General features: G+C 42.2%; 1 protein-coding gene across 4 annotated transcripts in view; it reads left to right on the top strand.

Moving 5' to 3' along the window:
- LOC149307169 (leucine-rich repeat and immunoglobulin-like domain-containing nogo receptor-interacting protein 1) overlaps window positions 1-23,910 on the top strand; it is a 444,518-nt gene that overhangs the window by 243,055 nt on the left and 177,553 nt on the right. For all 4 annotated transcript variants that reach the window (XM_089538479.1, XM_089538477.1, XM_089538475.1 and 1 more), the window contains one exon: window positions 18,264-18,349. Coding sequence is in view for 1 of the 4 variants with exons in the window: in XM_089538475.1 (XP_089394601.1) it covers window positions 18,264-18,349 (86 nt within the window). In the remaining 3 variants the exon portion in view is untranslated. The remainder of the gene's footprint in view (window positions 1-18,263; window positions 18,350-23,910) is intronic.

Consider the following 23,910-nt stretch of genomic DNA (forward strand, 5'->3'; position numbering starts at 1 on the left):
CAGTTCCCATAATGGGGGGGGGGGGGGAAGGTGTGCGATAAACTTCTTTGTCTCATCTTTCAGACTTGCATCCAGTAGTAGCCATGCTACCACTTCTCTAGGCAATAATTTTAGCCAAACCAAGATAGCTGTCCATGCTAATGAAGATGTGAAGGTCAACAGCCAAAACCATTGATATCAGAATATATTTGGATGTCCCTTTCTATTCAATGAAAGGTATTCAGTTGAAGAAAGCATACACTTGAAAAAGATACTCTAGGTTTGGAAGCTGAAGATAAGTTTTTGCATCATGGATGGATAACATTTGGCCCTCCAGATGTTTGTGACTCCAGTTCTCAGAATCCAGTGGCAACCGGTGACTCCCACATAATAGGGATAGTCAATCTGTTGCAGGTTTTAAAATAGTCATGCAAGGTGGTGAATTCATTTGGAAGACAAAGTCCAGTACTATGGAATTTTTTTATAGTTTAGGCTAGAACCCAGAAGAGATTTACTGATCCTATAGACATGGAGAGAGCCAGGATGGTGTCATGGTTTGAGCAATGGAGACCAGGATTCAATTCCCTGTTTGACCATTGGGTGACCTTGATTGAGTACACACTCTCACACTTAGAAAACTCCAAGATTGATTCACCTTAGGTTCTCCATAAGTCAGAAACAACTTAGAAGATACACAACATCAATAGATGTGGAAACTACCAGATACCAGTGCTCTCTGTGTCGGCAAGGAAGCTGGGAAATCAGGGTCCCTGCACATGCAGAGAGTCTCCTTGTGAACAGGGATTTGTTTACACTTGTCACGTACTGCAAAACTAAAGGGATGATGAAACACTGCACAGCTAAACATTCCCCTCTTCAGCTGCCAGTTCAGGCAAAGTAAGTACTCCCTGCATGGGGCATTTGTGGTTTTTCACATCAGAAGGAAGGTGAACCTGTTGCATGTCTTAAAAGAGCTATCCAAGGTGCTGGTTGAGTAACATGGACATTTCCTTAAAATTATTGAAAATCCCTAGAAGATGCATTGCCTGTCTGTGTTGGAAGCCACCAGCCCCAGTGACAGAAGCCCTTGTCGGAATGGACAATGAGAAGAGGCTGTGGGATGCCAAGTCTGAAATACCAGTAATAAGGCAAGCTCAAGGTGGTTGGAACCTTGGAAAGGCTCCAAAGAGAGTGTACTACTAAGTGGGAACACATGAGCTGTTATATGAGGGTTGGCATTGAGTGAATAATTAAATCCAACTGTTTAAAATAAAACAATTCATCCAAACAATTAATTAAATGATTAAATAAATAGCAGCATGCAGCTGAGCAGGAGGAGGCTGAGCACGCTGCCTACACAGGAGACGCTGCTCTCAGAGAGGTGTGAGAAGAGCAGCAGGTTGCTACACAGCATGATGGCTATGAAAGGGCAGCTGGTGACTCCATTCCACGTTGGGCAAAAAAGGAAGGCCAGCCAGTGCATGAGCTGGTTGATCAATCATATGGCAGCAGTGAACCCAGCATGGTGCACCACAGCATGAGGTTCATTGGGGCAACCTGGCATCAGCATGTTGCCTGAAGTTCTGTCAGCGTCATATGTAATAGATGCTGCCTGGGATGCCCACTTGAGTCCTGCTATGGTTGCTGACAGTATCAACTGCAGTGTTAACTAAAATATGCTAACAAATAGGGAAAACAAGATGGTGGCCAACAGACTGGAGACTTTCAATATTCATACCCAGGAGTCACAAAAGATTTCAGCAACTATAGGACAATGGTATTAATCTCCCATAGAAGCAAAATTGTGCTTAAAATTATGCAATATAGACTCCAGTCACATATGGAGAGAGAAATCCCAGGGGTGCAAGCAGGGTTAAGGAAAGGCAGAGGCACCAGGGACCACATAACAAACACACAATGGCTAATGGAGCACACTTAGGAATTCCAAAAGAAAATCAGCATGTGCTTTATAGACTATAGCAAAGCCTTTGACTGCGTAGATCACCAAAAGTTATGGAACACTTCTAAAGACATGGGAGTGTCACTACATTTGATAGTCCTGATGAGAAATCTGTACTTGGGACAAGAGGGAACAGTCAGAACAGAATATGGAGAAAGAGAGTGGTTTTCCAGTTGGCAAGGTGGTCAGGCAAAGCTGCATATTATCACCTTATCACTTCCTCAGATGCATTTAGTCTATGGAAGCTCATGCTGCCAACTTCTTTATTTCAGTTAGTCTCAAAGGTGCTGTAAGATCTCTCTATATATTGATTGTACAGATTACCAGGGCTATATCTTTGAATTCTAAGCAGTGTAGTGGAAGATATCCATGAGTCAAGGGCAGCTCAAGGGCAGCTAACAACAACTGTTGGCAATTCGACGCCTGGGTGGCGCATGATGAAGTGAGCTCCCATCACTAGTCCCAGCTTCTGCCAACCTAGCAGTTTGAAAGCATGCAAATGCAAGTAGACAAATAGGTACCACTCTGGTGGGAAGGTAAACAGTGTTCTGTGCAATCATGCTGGCTACATGATCACAGAGTAGTCTGAGACAACACTGGCTCCTCTTCTTAGTAATGGAGATGAGCACCGCTCCTTATGGTCAGACACGACTTGACAGCCTTGTCAATGGGGAATACCTTTACCTTTATTGTTCAAAAGGAACTACCCAAAATGCTGAATGCCACCCTCCCCCTGAAAAAAAAAATAACTTCAATATTTTGGATAACTCCTTTAAAGTTTGACATACTATCCAGAGGAGGTACATTGCACCCCTAACATAGAAGCCATTGGCTGGTTGTGCGAAAACCACAACGACCTATTTCTGTTGTGCCCGGTCAGCTTGGAAAAGCACACAGTGCCTGGGCCTGTGGCCATCGTAAACAGGAGGATGCTGTGTGCTTTGGCTAGAGCATGATCACAAGGCAAGCAAATCTTCTCCCTTGGCTCTTCCGACAAGCGGGGAGGGTGCACTGCTCCTTGAACCGGTTTGCCTGACTCTAAACAAACCTCGGAGCTTTGTGGTTTCCACTCGATCAATCATCCCCACCCTCTCCTTCTGAATTATTATTCTCTTCCGCTATTTCCTCCCCACCCACCCCTAGCCTTTATCAGCAGCTAATGAAACAGGCAGGGAGAGGCCCAATCCGTACAGTAATTAAATTTGCTTAACGGGTATTCAGCTCGAGTAATGAGAAGTTTAATTCAATGATTAGCTCTCCCTTTCATTAATTAAAAATGAAACAATAGCACAGCAACAGAGGGCAGGGCTGCTGTGCTTGTTGTAGCAGGGATGGTGTGACAGGCAAAGAAGACGTTTCTGGTGGTTCCTTTCTTTGCATTGTCTAGCTTGTGTCAGCTTCTCTTCCTTACCATGGAGTAGCAGCAGTAGTAGTAATAGCAGTACTAGGTGCATGCTTCCTCCTCCTTCTACTGGGAGGCAATATTCCAGAATAAGGGACATCAAGATCTGGTTATATAGCAAACAAAGCAAAGAAAAGGAGTTTTTTAATAAACCACTTGTCCAGCAAATGATTTGAGAGTTTCTGATTCAGAAATACATACAAATATACTTGATTCAGAAATGTACAGGCCATGTACTAACATAATAATAATTTTCGGTAGTTTGATATTATCTGATCAAGGTAAGAATGGTGTCTTAGGTGAAAGTTAAGAGCATACTTTGTGGATTAGAAAAGTTAAGTTTGATTTTATCTAATTGCTTAGCTCCATTCATGTCTATATCAAACCCCAGAGCCGATTCAGCCATCACTGCTTGACTAAGCAATTTTTTTCTGCTTCTAAGGACGTGGCGAATATTTTTTCCCCTATTGCTTGCAATTTGTCAGATTTATTGTTCGTCTGCTATTATCACCGAGTTTTTGACTGGCTGAGATACAGGCCTGGTCTTTGTCTGTATAATTAGGAGGCAATTTGTTAAGTCTACTTGGCAAAATTGTCGCAAACATTTTGCAAGCACTATTGAGGAAAGATGCAGGCTGGCCAAAAGGAAAAGAGAAATATATATATATATATATATATATATATATATATATATGCAACTGATGGATCCTTATTTACTCTTGACGTTACTATAGTATTCAACTCCCTCCAGGACTATGGCATGTTTTCAGTCTGTGAACTTTAATGCATTGCATCAGTAACTGGCTTGGAACTATTGCAATAGGTAGCAGCCAGGTTGGGAGCAAATGTTGTCCATTTCTCAGATGGTCTCTGGGGGTAGAAAGGGAGCACAGCAAAAAGGTTGCCTGCTCAAGCCTGAAGTTGGATGGCAGTGAAGGAGATCCACCACCCAAAAAAGCTGCGAATAATGGCTTCTAGAGGAGAATGAGGGGAATGAAGGCCTGGGAGCTAGAAAGCTCTCCTTGCGCCTTGATACAGGACAGAGCCTGCCAAGCGGAGTCTTGTTCCACTTGGCTGCCTCCATGCATTGCTTTTGCAACTGGAGACAGTGTTTCTGTATGGAGCCTGAGGGGGAAACTCAGTTCAGCCCATCAGCCTAGTTCATCTTCTCCTTTGCAGACCGATTAGTAGAGCCTGGGAGTGCTTCCAAGGCTAAGTCGAAGCAACAGCATTTTTATTTATTCTGTTCCTCCAGGAAAAAAAAATCTTCCCTAATTTCAGCGGGTGCCTTTCCCCCCACCTCACTGTAAACATCATAGAATCATAGAAGTTGGTAGCACAAGCTTTTGTACACTTGAGCATACATTCTTGGGCTCCTTTCCCACTGTGCAGTGATAGCACTAAGATTCTCCGTTAACTGCCATGGTTCCAACATATGGAATCCTAGCAATGGCATTTTGTTGTTAGAATCATAGAATCCTAGAGTTGGAAGATACTCCAAGGCCCATCCAGTCCAACACCATTCTGCCATGCAGGAATTCTCAATCAAAGCATCCCCGACAGATGGCCATCCAGCCTCTGCTTAAAGACCTTCAAAGGAGTGTGTTCCATTGTCGAACAGCCCTTACTGTCAGGAAGTTCCACCTAATGTTGAGGTGAATTTTCTTTTCCTCCAGCTTCCATCCATCGCTCCATTGTGTCCTGTTCTCTGGAGCAGCAGAAAACAAGCTTACTCTCTCCTCAATATGACACCCCTTCAAATATTTAATCAGGGCTATCATATCGCCTGGTGCCTTCAGGTCATTTCCAGATTATGGTGACCCTACATTGAATTTATCCTCATGTTTTCTGGGGCTGAGAGTGTGTAACTTTTGGATCACCCAGTGGCTTTCCATGGCTGAGTGGAGAATCGAACCCTGATCTCCAGAGTCATAGTCCAAGACTCAAACCACAACACCACAGTGGCTCTATTAGGAAGTTGTTGCTAATTATTATTATTATTATTATTATTATTATTATTATTATCCCATCCTTTTCCCAAACCTGGGACTCATGGTGTCTTAAAATGCTAAAACAAACACACACTATTAAAACAAATGGTGTGTTCAGTATAAAACACAGTTTAAAAAGATTTTAAAATGTTAAAAGGTTTAAAAGTTTTTTTAAAAGGGGGGTATGAAGGAGGCATTTAGACTTCTCAGCCAGAGAGCTCTAGTGCCTCACCAAACTCCTGCTCCCAAAATGAAAACGGGGCAGTTAAAATGAAATTGTGCTATAATGGTGTTGTATAACCTGCCCCTGCATATTTCTCGCCACAGATTTCTTTCTTTCTAATGGCTTTGATGGCTGGCATTCTTTCTTTCTTCTTTTTACAAAATGAAGACAGGAATAACTGCACCTTCTGAATGCAAACAGATGCTCTAGGAGAGGGCTACAGACCTTCTACCTGTTCTTCTCAATTGCCATAATGGAGGCATGCCACAGTAATTGGGTGAAAGGATCACACCATTAGTGGCTAACACAGATCTCCAATGAGGATTAGCATTAAAGGATGGCCTTAAACCATAGTGAGTGCACCCTTTGTAAACGGACATGACAGCCAAGCCTTCCTTTCTCTTTCCCTTCTAGGTGACGCCACCCTGGATGAACAATCTCTTTTTTAAATTAAGTTCCATTGATTTCAAAGGGGACGGGCACTTTCTATCCTAATTATATTACTTAATCCAGATCCAGTCAGATAGGTTCATTCTCTTTAGATGAAAGATCAGTCAGTAAACCTTGTGGTTCTCCTTGTCTTCTCTTTAAATTGAGCCTCACCTTGAAAAGGACAGGCTATGCCCTGTGCGACAGCCAAGCCTTATATGCCCCTTTTTCATTAGGAATGAGCAACTGCAGTAGATCCAGGGAGCACATTTCTGCCCTTTTGACATTCCAAGGGCTGTACAGATTGCTAAGGAGAAAGAAAACCCATAAGCAAAAGCTAAAAGAATAAATACAGATGTGGCCAGAAGTCCACTTCTTTTTTAAAGGTAAATTGCTCCTTCTGAAGGTATCCAAGGCTGCATCCACGCTGCAGAAATAATCCAGTTCAACGCCACTTTAACTGGAATGGAATTCTGGGAATTATAGTTTGTTGTGGCACCAGAGCTCTCTGACAGAGAAGGATAAAATGTCTCACAAAACTACACTTCTTAGAATTCCATACAATACATAGCATTGAGCCATGGCAGCTAAAGTGGTGTCATGCTGGACTATTTCTGCAGCGTGAATCCAGTCCAAGAAAGGCAATTCACCTGCGCCTTTTGGCCAGGACAAGGGCAGTGAGGAGAGTCCAGAGGTATAGAGGGTCACAAAAATGACTGGGAAGGGGCACAGACACCTCCAGGATGACATTTCGCACCCCTCCCCAGGAATGTCTGCACTACAGAATTGTAATACTTTGGCCTGTTACAGACTGCCAAAATAAAGCTGCTTCGGGTCTCTTTAGAGGTATGCTGTTTAAATGACGCTTGGGTCCTAAGAGTCCGGAGGTCGCGCCAAAGCCACATTCCATTCCTAAGCACTGGAGTGCAGCTTTGGTGCAGCTTTCGGATTCTTAGTATGCATGCATCATTTAAATAGCATACCTCCAAAGAGACCCGAAGCAGCTTTATTTTGGCAGTCTGTAACAGGCCTATGATTCTAATTTAACTGAGATGGCTGCATTGTATGGAATTTTTGGGTTTCTAGTTTGGGTGGTACTAGAGCTTTCTGGAGAGAGTCAGTGTGGTGCAGTGGATTCCCTTCTTGGTCATAGAAAACCACTGGGCAAGTCACACCCTCTCAGCCTCAGAGGAAGGCAAAGGCAAACCCCCTCTGAACAAACCTTGACAAGAAAACTCTATGATGGGTTGGCTCTTTAGGGTTGGTATATGTTGGCAATGACTTGAAGGCACACAACACAAGATCTCTCCAGCTGGGCATTCTAAATACCCCTTGCGGTGTTTTAAATGTCACAAATCAATAATCTGCTGGGTTATGTTTAACTTTTGTGAACATTGTGCTATAATTGTGCAGAGTCAAAGGGCCCTGATTTGCATGAATGTGCGCTAGCTGCAAAATGTATTTTTTCCTTCGCCATCAGAACACACACTGGCACTAGCAAATAGAGACCCTGCAGGAGTGCATTTGACCCTCAAGACAACTTTAGCAACTTGTTCTGAAAAATGTAATCAGGCATCAGCCAGAGGCCGAAAGGAAAAGGAAGGTATTCAGGAGGGTGAGGACTAAATATTGGGAAATCCATCATTTTAGCTTTCTCCCACATGCATGTTTTTTTAAACACCACAAGAACTTTCTGTTCAAACAGAAAGAAATCAAAATAAAATCCCTACTCATCCCTTTTAAGGATCAGAAAACAAGGATTGTCCCTGGTAAACAGGCATGGCAAATGTTCACATATTTTATCCTAGCATATAAGAAAAAAATAATTTAAGTATTTTCTACCCACTCAACATGGCTGTTTTTGTGCAAGTTTTGATCGCTATTCACCCTTCAAAGACATAGCCATGTGTACGCAAAGGGATCTTGCAGCAGCTTTGAAAGAAAGAAGCTGACAGCTTGAGCTTTCATAGTAGGCTCAAGTCTACGAAAGCTCATGCTACCAACGTCTCTCTTTAAGTTAGTCTCAAAGGTGCTGCAGGTTTCCCTTTGCATGCTTCTTCACACTTCGGGATATTTTTCAGCCAAACTGGTAACTAAACAGACATTTTTTTTTATTTTTTTTTTGCCTTGTGACTGCTGGCTGTTAAGATGCCATGCTATAGCCAGGCAGATCAGCCCAGCAGACGTTACTTAGTTACACATCCAATGCTGTGCATTGTGCATCAGTGCACCTTACACTTGGATGAGGATCGCTGAAGTATTTTCTTCACAAAAGAGCAAGTGTATCTCATGCAAAAGAATTTCACAAAAGTGCAAATAATCTCCAAGGTCTTCAGGTTTTCTTGCCAGGATTTTCTGAGCACCAGGACATCTTTTTCTATAGAAGAAACTGATATTAATTAATATTTTTTCTCTCCATCCCTGCTAAAAGATAAATCCCGACTGCAAACCTGTTATCACTAGCCTGGGACTTCCATCAAACACCACGGGACAGATTTCAGATTAGGCAAGTACATGAATGCATTATCCTTAGAGTTCATCCAAGGGTTGACTAAAGCATAGCTTTGCCCAGAGGATAGTCTAGGATGGGATGAAGCGAAGGCTTTCAAAAGCATTACTGAGTAGAGAGTGTAGCAGCCACTCTGCATCCTCTCTGGCATTGTTTTGTTTTGCCCCAGGTAGAGCTATAACTGGGATGTTATTCTAAAGGAGAATTGCAGTGCTTCATTGTTTGGCCAACTATCTTAGATGTTTGGCTTCAGGAAAAAAAAGTTGTTCAGCTTTGTGCCGTTTCTCCCTCCTATGCTTGTTTTTGCTACATACAAACACAACACTGGCAGGAAGGATGGCAGAAATGCCTGTTACAAGTTTCTCAGATGTAAGATGGAGTGACGATTGGTGGCTTTCATTCAAATGGTAGGAGAATCCCCTCTCATTTGTGGTGTGGCTTTGCTCCCTTTTGTGCAAATGAGGGGCCAGAAGAGAATCTCCATTTGTGCCTTGTCAGTGCATGACACTCTACAATTGTCATACAGAATCATGGCCATAGTATCATAGCATGATACGAACCAGGAAAAAGAGAAGAATATAAGTTGGGTTTAGAGAAATACAAACAATGCTAGGACAGAGTCGTTGGCTGGAATCCTGCTGAGTCTATGGCACCTATAAATTCCCCTACAGTACACTTTTGTCTAGTGTGGAATGACTGTATTCAGTTCAAAGTTGCAGAAAAACAGTTGTGTATGTGGTTGCCTTTGCACATTGGATGCACATCATGTATTGATGCGCATGCACATTGCACATGGGCATTGCCTATACAGATGCAAATGCTCATTTGGTTGCTTAATGTCACAATTCACTAACAAGGTGGCATTACACAACTGTTAACTCCATGAGTGTAACATTATGCTCTGTCTTCTTATGGTATGGTCTTGGCTGCTAGTTTTTCCCTTTTAACATCTCTGGAAAAGACTAAGGTTTTGGAGAAGCTATGAATAAACATGTTCAATGATTTTATGAAAGAATAATTAATCAGCCGTTGTCTGTTTATTTTTTGGGCCTTTTTATGTCTGTCCTTGGTGCATTCCCAGGAGACACTGGGCAGGGTAGGATGGGGATACAAACTGAAGAGCACCCGCTCCTTACTTTTGTGCCTTTATGTCCCCAAATTCCATGACAGCTGGACAGTGGGTGGTACAAGCAGTCTGGGAATTTGACATCAACTTAAATAGCAGAGGGGAAAGATCTAAAATTAAGAGCATTTATTTTTAGCGTTAAAGCTGCCACACCATTTGTCTTTTGACTTTGCTTTTTGCAAATGGATAAAAGCATTGCGACGGACTAATTAGCCATTAATGGTTTTTGTTAATGACAGGCTTGAGAAAGGGCACCCCACTTTTATTGGGAGTTATCTTATTACTGATTTGGCCCCAGGATGGAAATGAATGGAACACGCTTCTCCTGCCTTCAAGTAGAATCCTGAAAATCCTAATATTCATTTTTAAAATGGTTCCAGCATTTGGGAATTATTATTATTATTATTAACCTTTATTTATGAAGCGCTGTAAATTTACACAGCGCTGTACAAAGGTTGAATGAAAAGGACTATTAGGGTCTTTCTAGAGCAGTTCCCAACCTTGGTCCTCCAGATGGTTGGGACTTCAGCTCCCAGAATTCGAGACTGTTGGCCAAGTTGAGTAAAAGATTTGGGGAGCTATAGTGAAAACGAAACAAAACTTTGCCAAAATGTGTCTGTTAGTAGGACAAGAGCTGCATTAATGGTCCAATTCTGAGACACTCATTCAAAGTGGTCCCACTGCTCCACTATCAGAGCTTTCAAGAGTGTGGAAGCAAAACAGTGAGCATGTGTTTGCCCATGAATGTTTCCCTATGCGCAATCCATTCAAGTGACAGCTGGTGTCATCCATGTCCAGTGTGTGCGTGTGAATGTTTGTATCAAGGTTTTAACCTGAATTTTAAATGAGATCTCTAAGGGTCTGTGAAACATCTTCTCAAAACAAGTCCCACTCTTAGACAACTTTCAGGTTCAGACAAAAGCCTAGAATGGCAACATTTTTGTACTGTGGTGAGGACTATGAGATACAGTTGGTTCATGCTCATGTGTGAAAATCTGGAGACAAGATGAGAAGCCATGGACTGGAATTCTCTTGGCATCTTATGCATGAATAACTTCCCTGACATTGATTGGACATTTTCTGTCCAATGTGGAACAACAATATTCAGTTCAAGGTTCTTGAACATGTTGCCATTCCTATGGTTGTTAATGTGAAGTCTATCTTCCCACCTTGAGGCTGTGTCATCAACAACAGAACAATACACAGATTAACACAGAAACCACTCTTCCCTACCCATGGTCACACAGTACACACGCACACACACATATATCCAACTCTCTTCCATGCCAGCATTCTCTGAAGATGCCAGCCACAGATGCTGGCAAAACCTCAGGAATAAACTCTTCTAGAACATGACCATATAGTCCGAAAAACCCACAAAAATCTACATTGTTCATGATCGTGCATATGCATAGCCCATTTTGTACATTGAGTTATGCACATACTACAGGGGGGTGCATATTATGCATGGATAGCCATTTGAATAGGTGTGCGAAACTTCAGTTTTGCATTCAGTTGTGCAACCTTGCAAATTACCACCAACCCCTGTTTAACTTTGTGAGCATCAAGTTATGCTCTCTCTCTCTCCTCAGTGAAAGATATAAGGCAAGGATGTGAGCTGTCAGAAGACCCATCTGCACTGCACTGCTCCTGGTAGTCTTGAGCTGCCCCCTTTTGCACACCAAGGGGGCTGTAGAGGTATCCTAGAAACAGGGTGCCTCTGGCAGATTTCTGCTTCACTCAAGATAAGACGTAGCTCAGTTTAAGCTGTGTGGCTTCAATCGCCATGTGCGCCTCTTCCTTTGGCTTTGTGTCTGTGGAGGTGAGAGTTAGTTCATTAATGAATGCTGAAACATGCTGCGAGTTTCAAATGGGAATTGCTCCCTAGAGAACGATGGGAGGTCCAGGGAACGCGCCCGGCTGCAGGAAAGAGAATTCATCTCCATCTTTTTAGTTTATCGAATAAGAAGGTGAAGAGGTGACTTAATGATGCCACCTAAGTGGGAGAAGATTCTTGAGAACTAAAGAGAATTCTGCGCCGCTGTGGTTAAAATCAATCAGGCAATGACCTCTGCAGGAGGCTAGTATTAGCCTTGCCATACTGGATTTTAAAAGGATATTTTAAATACTGTTTTCAACCTGTGTTGTTACCCGGTTTTTACCTGGTTTTTACCATTACCTTCTTTTATTCTGTATCCTTTTTTTACATCTGCTGGTCTATGACCTTAATAAAGATGAACTGAACTGAACTAAAGGGATTATTCCACTGCCCAAAAAGAGGGAAGCAGAGGAGCCAGCATGTTATATACACATGGCCACTTTGCAACAAAGGCAAATGACAAAGCAGGTGTGGCAATATGATTCATCATTTTGGAATGGTTACCCAAGTCTGGGGGTGGTGCGGATGGCAGTGATGGCAGATCGGATCTCTCTGTCTCCAAAATATATCATTTGTGAATGAGGTGTGATCAACAGCAGGCATCTCACAGGCCTCTAGGAGTTGCGTGTCCACAACAAGGTCATCTTCTTGACATCTTCTTTGACTTGAGTATCGGTAGGTCAGTTCTCGCGAGATTTGCTGTACCGACTCTCTTAAGCACAAACTTACACTGAGCTGCCCTAAACTAAATCACTGCAATGTGAATAGCAATAAGGTAACACTCGCTGAAACACTGAATGCTTTTATAACCAAATATTATAACCCTATTACTGAAATGCCAAAACAGTGTGATTATGAGAAACTACAATAACATTTCAAAAAATATATAAATACAACATTATCACTGCTGCAAAAATAATACTTTGTAGCTTCCTGACAACCATGATGCCATTTATATCTATGGTCTTGGCGTCTATCTATAAAAGAAGAAACATCCATATATAGCTGCAGGCCTTTTTGAAAACTGCACCACACTCTTCCTCCTGTACTGTGTTTATGGAGATTTTGTAAACCAACACTCTTGCCTGCAGTAAGAAAGAGAGCAAAATGATGGTGTGAAGGAAAAGAAAGATGAAAATATGTGGGTTTCAATAGGAATTATAACAGGCTTTCAAGAGTCAGCAGGTATCCATGGTGCTGGCCGTATTTTGGAGTTAAGCAACTTGAACAAAACCTGAAGTGGATTGAGAAACCCACTGGCATGGAAGCCACCAGTGATCAATCCCTAAGTAATCAGTTTTTGGTTTGTAAGGGAAAGCTGACTGTTAGAGGAAGAAATGTAGCTCAGATGTAGAACGTACCTATTTTGCTCAATAACTGTTATTCTTATGGAGGTTGCATAGTGCAGCCATAGAGCATCTCTGCATATTTATGCTATACTGATAGGATGTTGAATTGCCCCAGACTGGAATCTGCTTGTGATTTACACTTACGTTAGTTCCCCTACAGAAGCAGTTGGACCTTTTTGTCCAATGTGGAATGCCTGCAATGAGATCAAGGTTGTGGAATTGCAAGCGTTGCCATTGTGCATGCAGATATTCATTCCTACAGGTACACATACAGTTGTCCATTTGATTGTGCATTTGGGTGCACAAGACTTGCATAGTACAACCAATGCATAATGCCTCGTGCAGAGATTGATGGCATACAATCCCAGTGTAGGATCTCAGCTGAAGCAGTCAGTATTGAGCTAGTCTAGCATTGTACATAGGAACAGATTCCTTTCTGTGCTCCACTGGAGATCCAATTCTAGAATTTGGCAAAGGGGGAACAGGTTCCTCCCCCACAGCATCACTTAGCTGTCTGAAGGCAGTGCTACTGCATTTTTGTTATAATATGCTTCTTTTCTTAGCCACTTCTGGCTCTAGGGAACAGAGAAGTGCGATAGAGATATACAAAATAAAAGAAATGACACATAGGGCTGTGATGGATAGAGAGGTCTTCTGGAAAGACAAGGGCTCACCAGATCAGCTGTCCCTTAATCTGTCCTCACCATCTGCAGCATGTATGGGCATGAACAGGCTTATCCCTTGAAGAAGGGCTGAGCTCGGTATAGACTTACTAATCCTAGTTACTCCTTAACACCTTTTAACCACCTTATGAGACTTGGAAAGTGGATTACTAAGGAAGAGCAAATCAGAATGGACACTTCCAATTCTTTCAGCTTGCTTCTCATAAGGAAACTGTATGTGCTTTTAATTTAGGGTTCCACTTGTCAGGTTGAGGTTACACAGTTACCATGCAGTCAGAGAAATGAATTTTGTGAAGTCGAAGGCTTTCATGGCTGGCATCCATACTTTTTGTGAGTTTTTCGGGCTACGTGGCCATGTTCTGGAAAATTTATTCCTGACGTTTCACCAGCATCTGTGGCTGGCATCTTCAGAGAAATGCAGAGAAATGCAGTGGTCAGCCATTATAGCTTGACACAGAATGGCTGGGATGGTGCATAGCCTAGTCTAAGTGTAACAGTTCCACATGCAGGATCCCTGTTTAGAAATCTTTCCTTGTATTTGAAGTAAGAATCATGAGCCTTTGAGGCATGTATTTCTGAGTCTAGACATCCTTCTCTCAGAAACATTTCTGCCAGTTATTCCCATGGGATTCAGTGTTTAATGGGATTTGTCTGGTAGTCTGTGTTCCTTCTTTCAGTCCTGTTCTAAAAACTTAGACCTCTAGACAGAAACTGAGATAAGCCAATGGAAACATTGGTTGGTTGCTAGGTCTGGAACTTTTTGTCACCTGGGTACAAAGTCTCCAAGCTGGTGCCATCTGTCTGGGGATTGGAGTTGGCATATCCTCCGGTTGCCAAGAAGATTCTTCTCAAGCTGTGTCTCCAATTCCATTTTTATTCCTTCTCCTCCTCTCTCCTTAGCACACATCTTTAATCTATGTATGATTGTATAAAGGCTTTGGTTTATGTTGGTTTAATAAAGTTGAACTGTTGGCTCTCTGTTGTGCTTGCCAAGATTCTGCAGGGATTAAAGCAAAGTCATCAGGATTTTGCCTCTTCTGTGTTTCGCCTATTCTTGCGTCACATTATAAATCTAGCAGCAAACATCCTGATATGATAAGAAGCACTTCTTACTATGCATAGTGTTTCTTGTTCAAGAATCCCTAGGTAGTTGAGACCAATACTATCATCATCACCATCATCATCATCATCATTACCATCACCATCATCATTTATGCCCTGCTTTTTCTTCAAAATCAGGATTCAAGATATCTTAATGCTGAGTCCATTCTAGTTAAAAACAAATTCATGGTCAATGGTCAAATACAATTCACCTCTTAACAACATAAAAACAATCTGAAGCATATTTTAAAAGGAAGAAAAACAGTTTTTATAAAGTACAATTTAAAACAATACGGTACCCTCTTAAAAGCCCTTTTATTCTTTTCTAAAAGTCTGTTGGAATATACATGTATTTGCCTTCCAGATCAATGGAGGGGGCCATTCTAGTGTCCTTAGGAAGGAAAGAATGCCATTTGACAACACTTTAACTGCCATGGCTCAATGCTAGGGTACCCTGGGATTTGTAGTGTGTTGTGGAGAAGGCTGCAGAGCTCACAGAACTACCAATCCCCAGAATCCTATAGCATTGAGCAATGGGAGTTAAAGTGGTGTCAAACTGCACTAACTCTGCAGCGTAGATGCAGCCTCAGTCTATCAACTGAAGCCAAATCAGGTTGTTTTACTTGGTGTTGGAAAGATTAAGCCTGATTTGGTTTCAGTTAATAGATTTTATCTAATATCACTCTGTTCTCCCTTGATCAGATCTCACCTGGGATGCTGTGTCCAACTTTGGGTATCACTGTTGAACAAGGACATTGACAAGTGAAAACATGTCTAGAGGAGGATGACCAAGATGGTCAAAGATCTAGAAACCTCTCCCTGTGATCAACAGTCAAAGAAAATGGACATCCTTAGCCTGGAGAAGATCGAAAGATGATATGATATCAATTTTTAAATATATAAAAGGCTGTTGGCTGGAAGAGAAAGTGAACTTGTTTTCCAGTGCTCCAGAAACTGCAACCCAAACCGATGGATTCAAATCATAAGGATGGAGATTCCAGCTAAACATTAGGGAGAACATTAACAGTGGAATAAGCCAATTTAGAAGGTGTTAGATTTTCCTTCATTTTTATATATATAAAAACAGATGCCAGATAGCCAACTTTCAGGGGCATGATAACGTTAGATATTTGTTCTAGAAAGGGTTTGGATAGATGGCCCTTGGGGGATCTTCCAGTTCTACGATTCTATTTGCTATAGAAAGATGCCAAGTTAGACAGTGGTCCATCTAGTTTCATCCTTTTCACATACATTTCATGCTAAATTGTAGTAGCTTTCGAGAGTTTCTGAGACGGTTCTTTTTCCATGCGATCTAAAAAAACGCCAGGGAATGATGTTTCTGCAGGTAAACCATGAGTTGCACAACTAGGATAGGGTCTTTCTCTCTAATAAATGCAAAATCAGATCTGAGCTGAGCCTGCCCAGTTTCTGGAAATAAATGTTTCCATATAAGGATGGGAAGCATCTTTGCAAAATGTCTTGTTCTCAATGAGAAAGGCTGTCGCAACATGCCAGCCTGCCAAGAAATTGCCAGCCTCCACAAGGGTTCCTTGGCTGCAGCGAGAACAAGAGACGCTTGTGTGTCTGTGTGGTTGTGTGGGTTCTTATAACTTGTGCAACAAAAAAGAAAAAAGTCTCTGTGAAAAAAGTATTACTTCTTTTCTGCTTTGTGAAGCAAAGCACATACAGAAGCACAGAAGGACTGGGCGACTGATGGGGAAAGGCACCCGCAAACCATCCAATGCTTATGATTTTTTGAAGTCCACAAGGCAGCAGCTATTACACAGGTCCAAATTTTAACTAGCATCCAGATCCAGGCGACTCATAGTATCACTCTGTTCTGCTTTGATCAAAGCTGATATGGAATACTATTTCCATATTCTCCAACAGTTCGTAGATGAAAACCCAGCAAAATCAGCAAAAAGTGATGAGGAAGGACAGAAAAAACAAGGATCGGCTGCAGCAGTTTGCTTTTGCCTGATCCTCCTGGGAAGGGTAAAATTCCTCCTCTTTACTGTTCTCCTCCTTGCTGAGTTAATGGAGGGTTAACTATTCTTGAGTTTTGGACTCAGTTTGTAGCAATGGAAGTAAACCAGGAGGAGGGAAGAAAGCAGGAGGAAGGGACAGAAGCTGGAAGATTTTAAAAGCATCTGAAAAAGTCAGATAACAATGAATTTAACTGGGACCATGTTTGCCCAAATCAGGAAAGCTGAAGAATATGTGTATCTAGGGTCTAAAACACACTGCAGAAATAATCCAGTTTGAGACCACTACCTGCCCTGGCTCAATGCTAGGGAATTCTGGGAACTGTAGTTTTGTGAGACATTTGGCCTTATCTGTCAAAGAGCTCCAGTGCCACTATAAACTATAATTTCCAGGATTCGCTAGAACTGAACCAGGGCTTTTAAAGTGGTCTCAGACCGTATTATTTCTACAGTGTGTTTTGGACCCAGGTTGGGCATTACAGTTTAAAGGCACTGGCAAACTAGAACATGACCAAAGAAGAGTGACCAGGGATGCATTCACACTGCAGAAATAATCCAGTTTGAGACTGCAATTCTGGACATTTTAGTTTGGTGAGACATTTAGCCTTTTCTCTCAGAGAGCTCTGGTGCCACAACAGGCTACCATTCCCAGAATTCCATAGCCCTGAGCCAGGGCATTGAAAGTGGTGTCAAATTGGATTATTTCTTCAGAGCAGATGCAGCCCAAGATGTTAAAAGGTCTGGAAACTGTGCAAGAACCACACTGTTTGGGCAACAACCATTCTTGCAAATGTGAGAACTCTCTCAAAAAATACCGTAACATCTCACAAGGAATGGAAAAGAATTATGTGAGTTTGTTGTTCTTTCATGCAAGAAGTATTTAAATCCCTATGTTTGCCTATTTGAATGGTTGTGCATCTATGTCATTGATTTATTAAAAAATTGCAGACAAAGCCATCTTGTTAACATGCATAAGGAGCTGTATTATCCCAAATCATATGCTGTCCATTAGGCTTCTGTGCTCTGCTTTGGCAAGGGCTCTCTCTGAGGGTTTGGGGCAGAGATCTGTCTCATCACTGGAAGTTACTCTGATTCTTTTAATTGGGATTGCTTCTAGGGCCTTCTGCTTACAATGCAATGTACACAACCATTCTGATCTTCTCAAACGGCTGCAGTTCTGGGCTTTCGGTAAAATTTTGATTGGTAGCAAAACCGGACACGTGTCACGGCTGTAAGATAAGCCTTGTTGGTGGCAAACGTTACAATAGATGGTCTACAACCAAATAGGGATGTCATTTTTCAATACATTTCCTGTCTTAGGAAGCGACAAGTAATTTTAACAGTTTTGTTCCCATTGTAAAAAAGTTTTCAAATACTAAGCAGTTTTCAGAGATGATATAAAATTCAGGATTTATTCTGCTCAAAATTCACAGAAGGTTGTTTTGTGCAGCATTTTCTGCACTGAAAATAAGATGTCTAGGAAAAGCTGTATTCCTGAGATACACACACACACACACACACACACACAATCTATGTAGTGATGCCAACCTGGATTATTTCTGCAGTGTGGATGGAGCCCAACTAACACATCTGTTGCCCCTTGAAAAGATATAGGAAGTTCTGAATGTGATATTATTTTCTTTTCAGTGCATGACTGGAAAAGAAAGGAGAGGATAACACCCACGGCGCCTCCAGCAACCAATCCGCCAACATCCCAACACCATCTTATTCGGGTAAGTGAGCCTTCTTTCACTGGCAGCACTGCATACCCTCTAATATTTCATAGATGGAAACTGGGACATGTGGCTGAATAACATCAAGAGGGCAAAATTCTTAATAAGGAAGGACACACAGAACTGCTATTTCAAGCAAAAAAAGCACACCCTGGAGTTCATGCACTGAGTTTAGTAAAGCATGGAAGAAGAAGGAAAATGAATGTGCCTATTGTATCAAGCAAGGAGTTTGCAGGAAGCGAAGTAAGCCAAGGATAATGGGGGCAAGGGAGAAGAGGAGAAACCAGGACATTTTAACAGCAACTGAGAAAGTGGGACAGCAGAGGATTAATTGGGACTGTCCCTGCAAAACCAGGACGCTTGAGCCTCATTCCCACCACCTTTTAAATCAGATCGCAAATCAGTTTACACCGGTTCAAACAACCCTGGTTCCCACTTAATCCGAATTGCTGATTCTAAGAGGGAGGCTCCAGACCCATTTAACCCACGTATTTTTGACACTGGATTTTTTCAGCTTCTTTTTTGACAAATCAATTCCGCACAAATATGAATCACAAGCGGATCGAAATCTATTCAAATTTCCCTCTTCAGTCAGCTGGAACCGAATCATTTTGAATCGATTCATTCATGAATGGGAACCATAAGTGGGTTATTTTGATGCCAGAAAATGACAGAAAATGTGATCGGGACAATTGCAGAGTAAACAACGAACTGATGTTAAATCGATCCATTAATTCCAGTCACACACTGATTTATCTGAAAGTGGGAATGAGGCCTTGGAGGGTATGCTACTGTGCTATAAATTAAACATGGAAAGTGACACCGAATGTGTTTCATTCACAGTATGGGCTTGTCTACACTTTCATGAAAAAGCAAGGACATTATATCTCTCCAAGGTGGCATGAGGTTTTGTTTAGAGCAAAAGTGCAATGGAAAACCTTGCACTTCCAGGTGTTTGGGACTTCAGTTCCCAGATGCCCCAGAAAGCATGGCTGATGATAAGGAACGGTGGGAAATGAAGTAGCTGGAGGACCAAACGTTCTCTGGCTCTGGTTTATGCTATTCTCTGTAGTTTCTTTCTAAAACTTTGAGACACAAAAGATGTATTTTGAAGACTTGCTTGAATTCTGTGTTGTACCACTTAAGTATGTGTGCAGGAAGACTGAAGAGAGGGGTCATGCTTTGGAAAGCCTTCACATTTTCTTCCTGTGGAAGAGCTCTCTGGATATGAAATGGCTACAATGATCCCCTCTCTATCTCTCTGTGTTGAAGTTGCTTACAATATCTAGGGGAAATATCATGCATGCACCAACCCTGATAGTTTGAAGTTGGAGACTTCAGTAGTCTTGCATTCTCCTGTCTAATGCTGCATATCGTTGGCTGGGTTTAAATATCTAGTGGATTGCTGAAGTTTTGGGTTTTGAAATTCGACAACATCTGGACAGCAACATGAATCTCAGCCTAGATTCAGAGTAAAGATGGGATTTCCAAATGTTCACAGATACTATAACCTCGCCTGAAAGTGGATGGAAAACCTTGCAATGGGCACAAAGCAACTTTAAAGCATTGCTTTTGTTTCTCTACTTATTTATTTGCAGGGATGTGTGTGACAAAATAAGAGGGCATTAAAAGAGTGGTGTGAGATACTTTCTGATAATACTCCATATTCTACCTCCCCATCCCTTTCTTGTTTGCAACATAAATTGACAACACTTTCATTCAATCTGCAGAAGTCCAAGGAAAACTTGCCATATTAATATTATTATGGAGTCAGGAGATGCTTGCTTGTTTTTTCTGATGAATGTTCAGACTGAAGCTTGGTTACTTTTATGAGAAACCACGGTGGTATATATTAAAGGGGCAATTAAATGGTGGTATGATAGTGCCATTCAGCTTTCGTCTTGCCTCCTGTCGGGTCTCTTAGGCTTGTACGAAAAATACTTGTGCAAATGATTGTGCTTTCTTGAAGTTTGTGTCAGTGTTGTCCTTAATGTAGCCAGTGGGACCACAAGCCCATTTAGATCTTCTCTCACACTTTTGAGTTGGAGTGCATCTACACTATAAAAATGATGTAGTTTGACACCACTTTTGGTGCTATACCTCCATCCTATGGAATCCTGGGATCTGCAATTTTACAATGTCTTTAGGCTTCTCTGCAAAAGAATGTGGGTGCATCACAGAGCTACAAATCCCAGGGTTCTGTAGGATGAAGCCAGGGCAGTTAAAGTGGTGTCAAACAGCATTATTTCTACAGCGTACATGGACCCTAGGTGGATGGGGAGCTATTTAACCATTTCACAATGGCGGAACTCATAGCTGAAGTGCCCCTTGCACAATCAATTGTGCAAAGATGGAAAGTATAGCAACTAAAAATGTGTAGGATCTTGACTGTTAGATCTTGGCTATGTCACGTAACTGGTGGAACAAATTTGATCCCCATTTTTCCAGCCAATGGACCAACAGGTGAAGTTGGAAAAAAAGAGGGAGAGGGATCTGGATAAATATGAAGAAAGATTTGATTTCTGACAGTGGAATAGATTCTAACCATGAGTTAGGGTTGTTTTTTTCATCCATAATGTCTCCCTGTTGAGATAGGTGTAGAGGTGATTTCAGAGTCTCAAAACCAATGCCTTTTTAAATTATTATTATTATTTAAATTATTATTATTACTATTACTATCATCATCATCATTTATTTATAGAGCGCTGTAAAATTTACACAGCGCTTTACATAATAAGAATCAAAATGCAATAAAATAACAACAACAAATCCCATGCTGTGAAGATTCCACAACAAATCCACGCTGTGAAGAGTTTTGCATATCTCTTGCCTCTGTCCATTTGGTTTCTGCTTGGAGTTACATTACACCTTGATGTGGGAGGTTGTGAAGATGGAGACCACCAACCTTCCCAAGTCTAAGCTTGATTCGCATGCTGTGCGACTCCACGATAGTTGAGCACTGCCCTTCTTCCCATCCCCAGCTTTCCCCCCCCCCCCCCAGCATGTGTTTCTCCCTCTCCCTCCTTCTCGTTCTTTCTCCCGCTTTCCTCCTGTCTCTCCTCTCCAGGACAGTCAAAAGAGACAGGAGCAGGTTGCAGCTTGTACTGTACATACCAAATCCCAGACTAAAATCTGCGAACTGTCAGTTTGATGCAGGCGGTGCGTGAGACGGCAAACATCAGAGCTGACTGGGCTTAAGCAATTTCCCAGCATGACAGCCCTCCGGAGGGAACAAAGGGATCTTTCAATGCAGAACAAAATTTGGTTCCTTAATAGGGGGGAAAAATTATTCGAGCAGCCCATCTACTGCAAGCAGGTTGGGAGGATGAAGCCACACCAGAATGTTTCAAATCTGCTTTGTGTCAGCAAAAGGTTCTGTGATCTCTGGGGCTACTTTAGATGAAGGGGAAGAACTGTCATTAGCTCACCCAATGGGAAATGGCCTGCACCAAATCTTGTTCCAAAGGACATTTGCAATCTTATCCTGTGGTGAAAGGAAAGCCAATATCCTAGTTCTCTATCCACTGTAAGACATATATATATATATACATATATGGGAATTGCTTATCTTAGTGGTACCACAATCTCATTCAAAGGGACAAGAGAAACTTGGATGGCTTCATGGAAATAATGCAGCAAGCTGGATGTTTGTTGGTTTGATATATGTCTTCCTTTTCTAAAAAAAGAAGTGAAATGTGCGATTGCCCAAAGCTTATGAGAGATTGCAGATCCCTTCCTTGATGTTCTGCTGTTTACTTGGCGGTGTGCTGTGTAGTCAGATAAATTTGGAAGTATATGGAATAAGGTTTGGATGGATGTAGGAGGTGGTCCCAAAGAACCCAGACAAATTCTCAGCACCTAATGCGCAATGGGACAATAAGCAGACACACATTGGCAGGTGCACAGTCAGCTGCACAATGTCGAGAGTCAGGAGAAGAGTGGTACATCATAACCACTGTGTAATTTTGTGAGCATAGATTTACACCAGGAGGGTAGAATTCGGAGGCATAGCCATGTTAGTCTGGAATATCACTATGCAAAGGGACCTTGTAGCACCACTGAGACTGACTGAAAGAAAGATGTTGTAGCATAAGCTTTCGTAGACTTGGTCTGTTTTCTCAGCTGCATGGAGTGAACTGTTGCCCAGAAAGGACCATATAGTCAGATTGTACAAATAACCATAGAAATGCAAAACTTGTGGGTATGGCGATGAGGCAGCAAATTCAATGTTCCTGAGTACCAGTCCACTGCCTGCATCTTAGGAAGTAGGCCACGTCTACAAAAGCTTAAGTTACAATTTCTTTCACACAGGATAATGTCACACTACACATTCTGCTTCAACTGCTGTGGCTGCCTCCTGTGGAATTCTGGGCTTTGTAGTTTAGTTGATGCCTAAGAATTCTCTGGCTGAGAATTCCAGATGCTCCTCCCTAAACTGCAAATCCCAAGATCCCACAGGAGGCAGTCATTGCAGTTAAAGTGGGATAATAGTACTATAACAATGTAGTAGTGTGATATCGTTGTAAGTTGCTACAAGATCCTTTTGTATATATAGGTGCTGTACAGGCACCGTTGTTACGTGCGAGGGGAGGCGCTTCCAGATGCGACTTGCCCCTCACACATGGCGAGGGCGTCAAAATGGCAGCGCCCTGTACATATGGACGCCGCCATTTTGATGTGATGGACACCTAGTGGCCGCACGTCCCAGCATCATTGTGATGCTGCTAGTGCACCATTGGCACACTGTGGTGTCACATCCGCGCCGGAGAAAGAACTCGCCTTTTGCAGGTTCTTTTTGCTGTGCTAGGGAGCCGTGCAGTTTGTCCACTGCGGCTCCCTCGTGCAGCAAACCAGGGTGGCGGGAGACCGCCCCTTTTGGTCAGTCTGTATCCCGCCATAGATACCATAGATAAAATCTCAGAGAGACAGAATGGCATAGTTGTTTGACCACTGACTATGATTCTGGAGACTAATGTTTGATTCCCAGCTTGGCCATGAAACCCCTTACAATCTCTCAGCCTTAGAGGCAGGCAAAGGCAAACCCCTTCTGAACCAATCTTGCCAAGAAGAACCCATGATAGGTTCACCTTACGGTCACCATAAGTGGAAAAGGACTTGAAGGCACACAACAATACCAAAAGCAATCATATCTCCAAAATGGAGACATTTCCCCCCAAATATTCCATATAAAGAAAACACCAGAATGGAGGGGGGAAAGGGATATAGTTTTTGAGTGTCAGCTCTGGTTTCCAGGCACAGGGAATAGTTTTGCCAAGGATCTATAGTAGTGCTTTGGGTAATAAATCACAGGACTAACCCAGCATTCATTGCTTTTTGCGCTCTAATTCTACCAACAGCTGGAATGTTAAGATTTCTTGTGGATTTTTCAGACTCTGTGGCCTTGTTCTAGAAGAGTTTATTCCTGAGGTTTCACCAACATCTGTGGCTGGCATCTTCAGAGAATGCTGATGTGGAAGTGAGTGGGGTGATCCCGGGTAAGGAGGAGTTATTCCCTCCTTTAAGGGTTTCTTCTTTCCTTCTCCCACCCTGAGGCCTTACCA

Source organism: Sceloporus occidentalis, unplaced genomic scaffold, assembly GCF_023333645.1.
Source record: "Sceloporus occidentalis isolate IW3139 unplaced genomic scaffold, rSceOcc1.0.p SCAF_9, whole genome shotgun sequence".
In the NCBI taxonomy this organism is placed as follows: domain Eukaryota; kingdom Metazoa; phylum Chordata; class Lepidosauria; order Squamata; family Phrynosomatidae; genus Sceloporus; species Sceloporus occidentalis.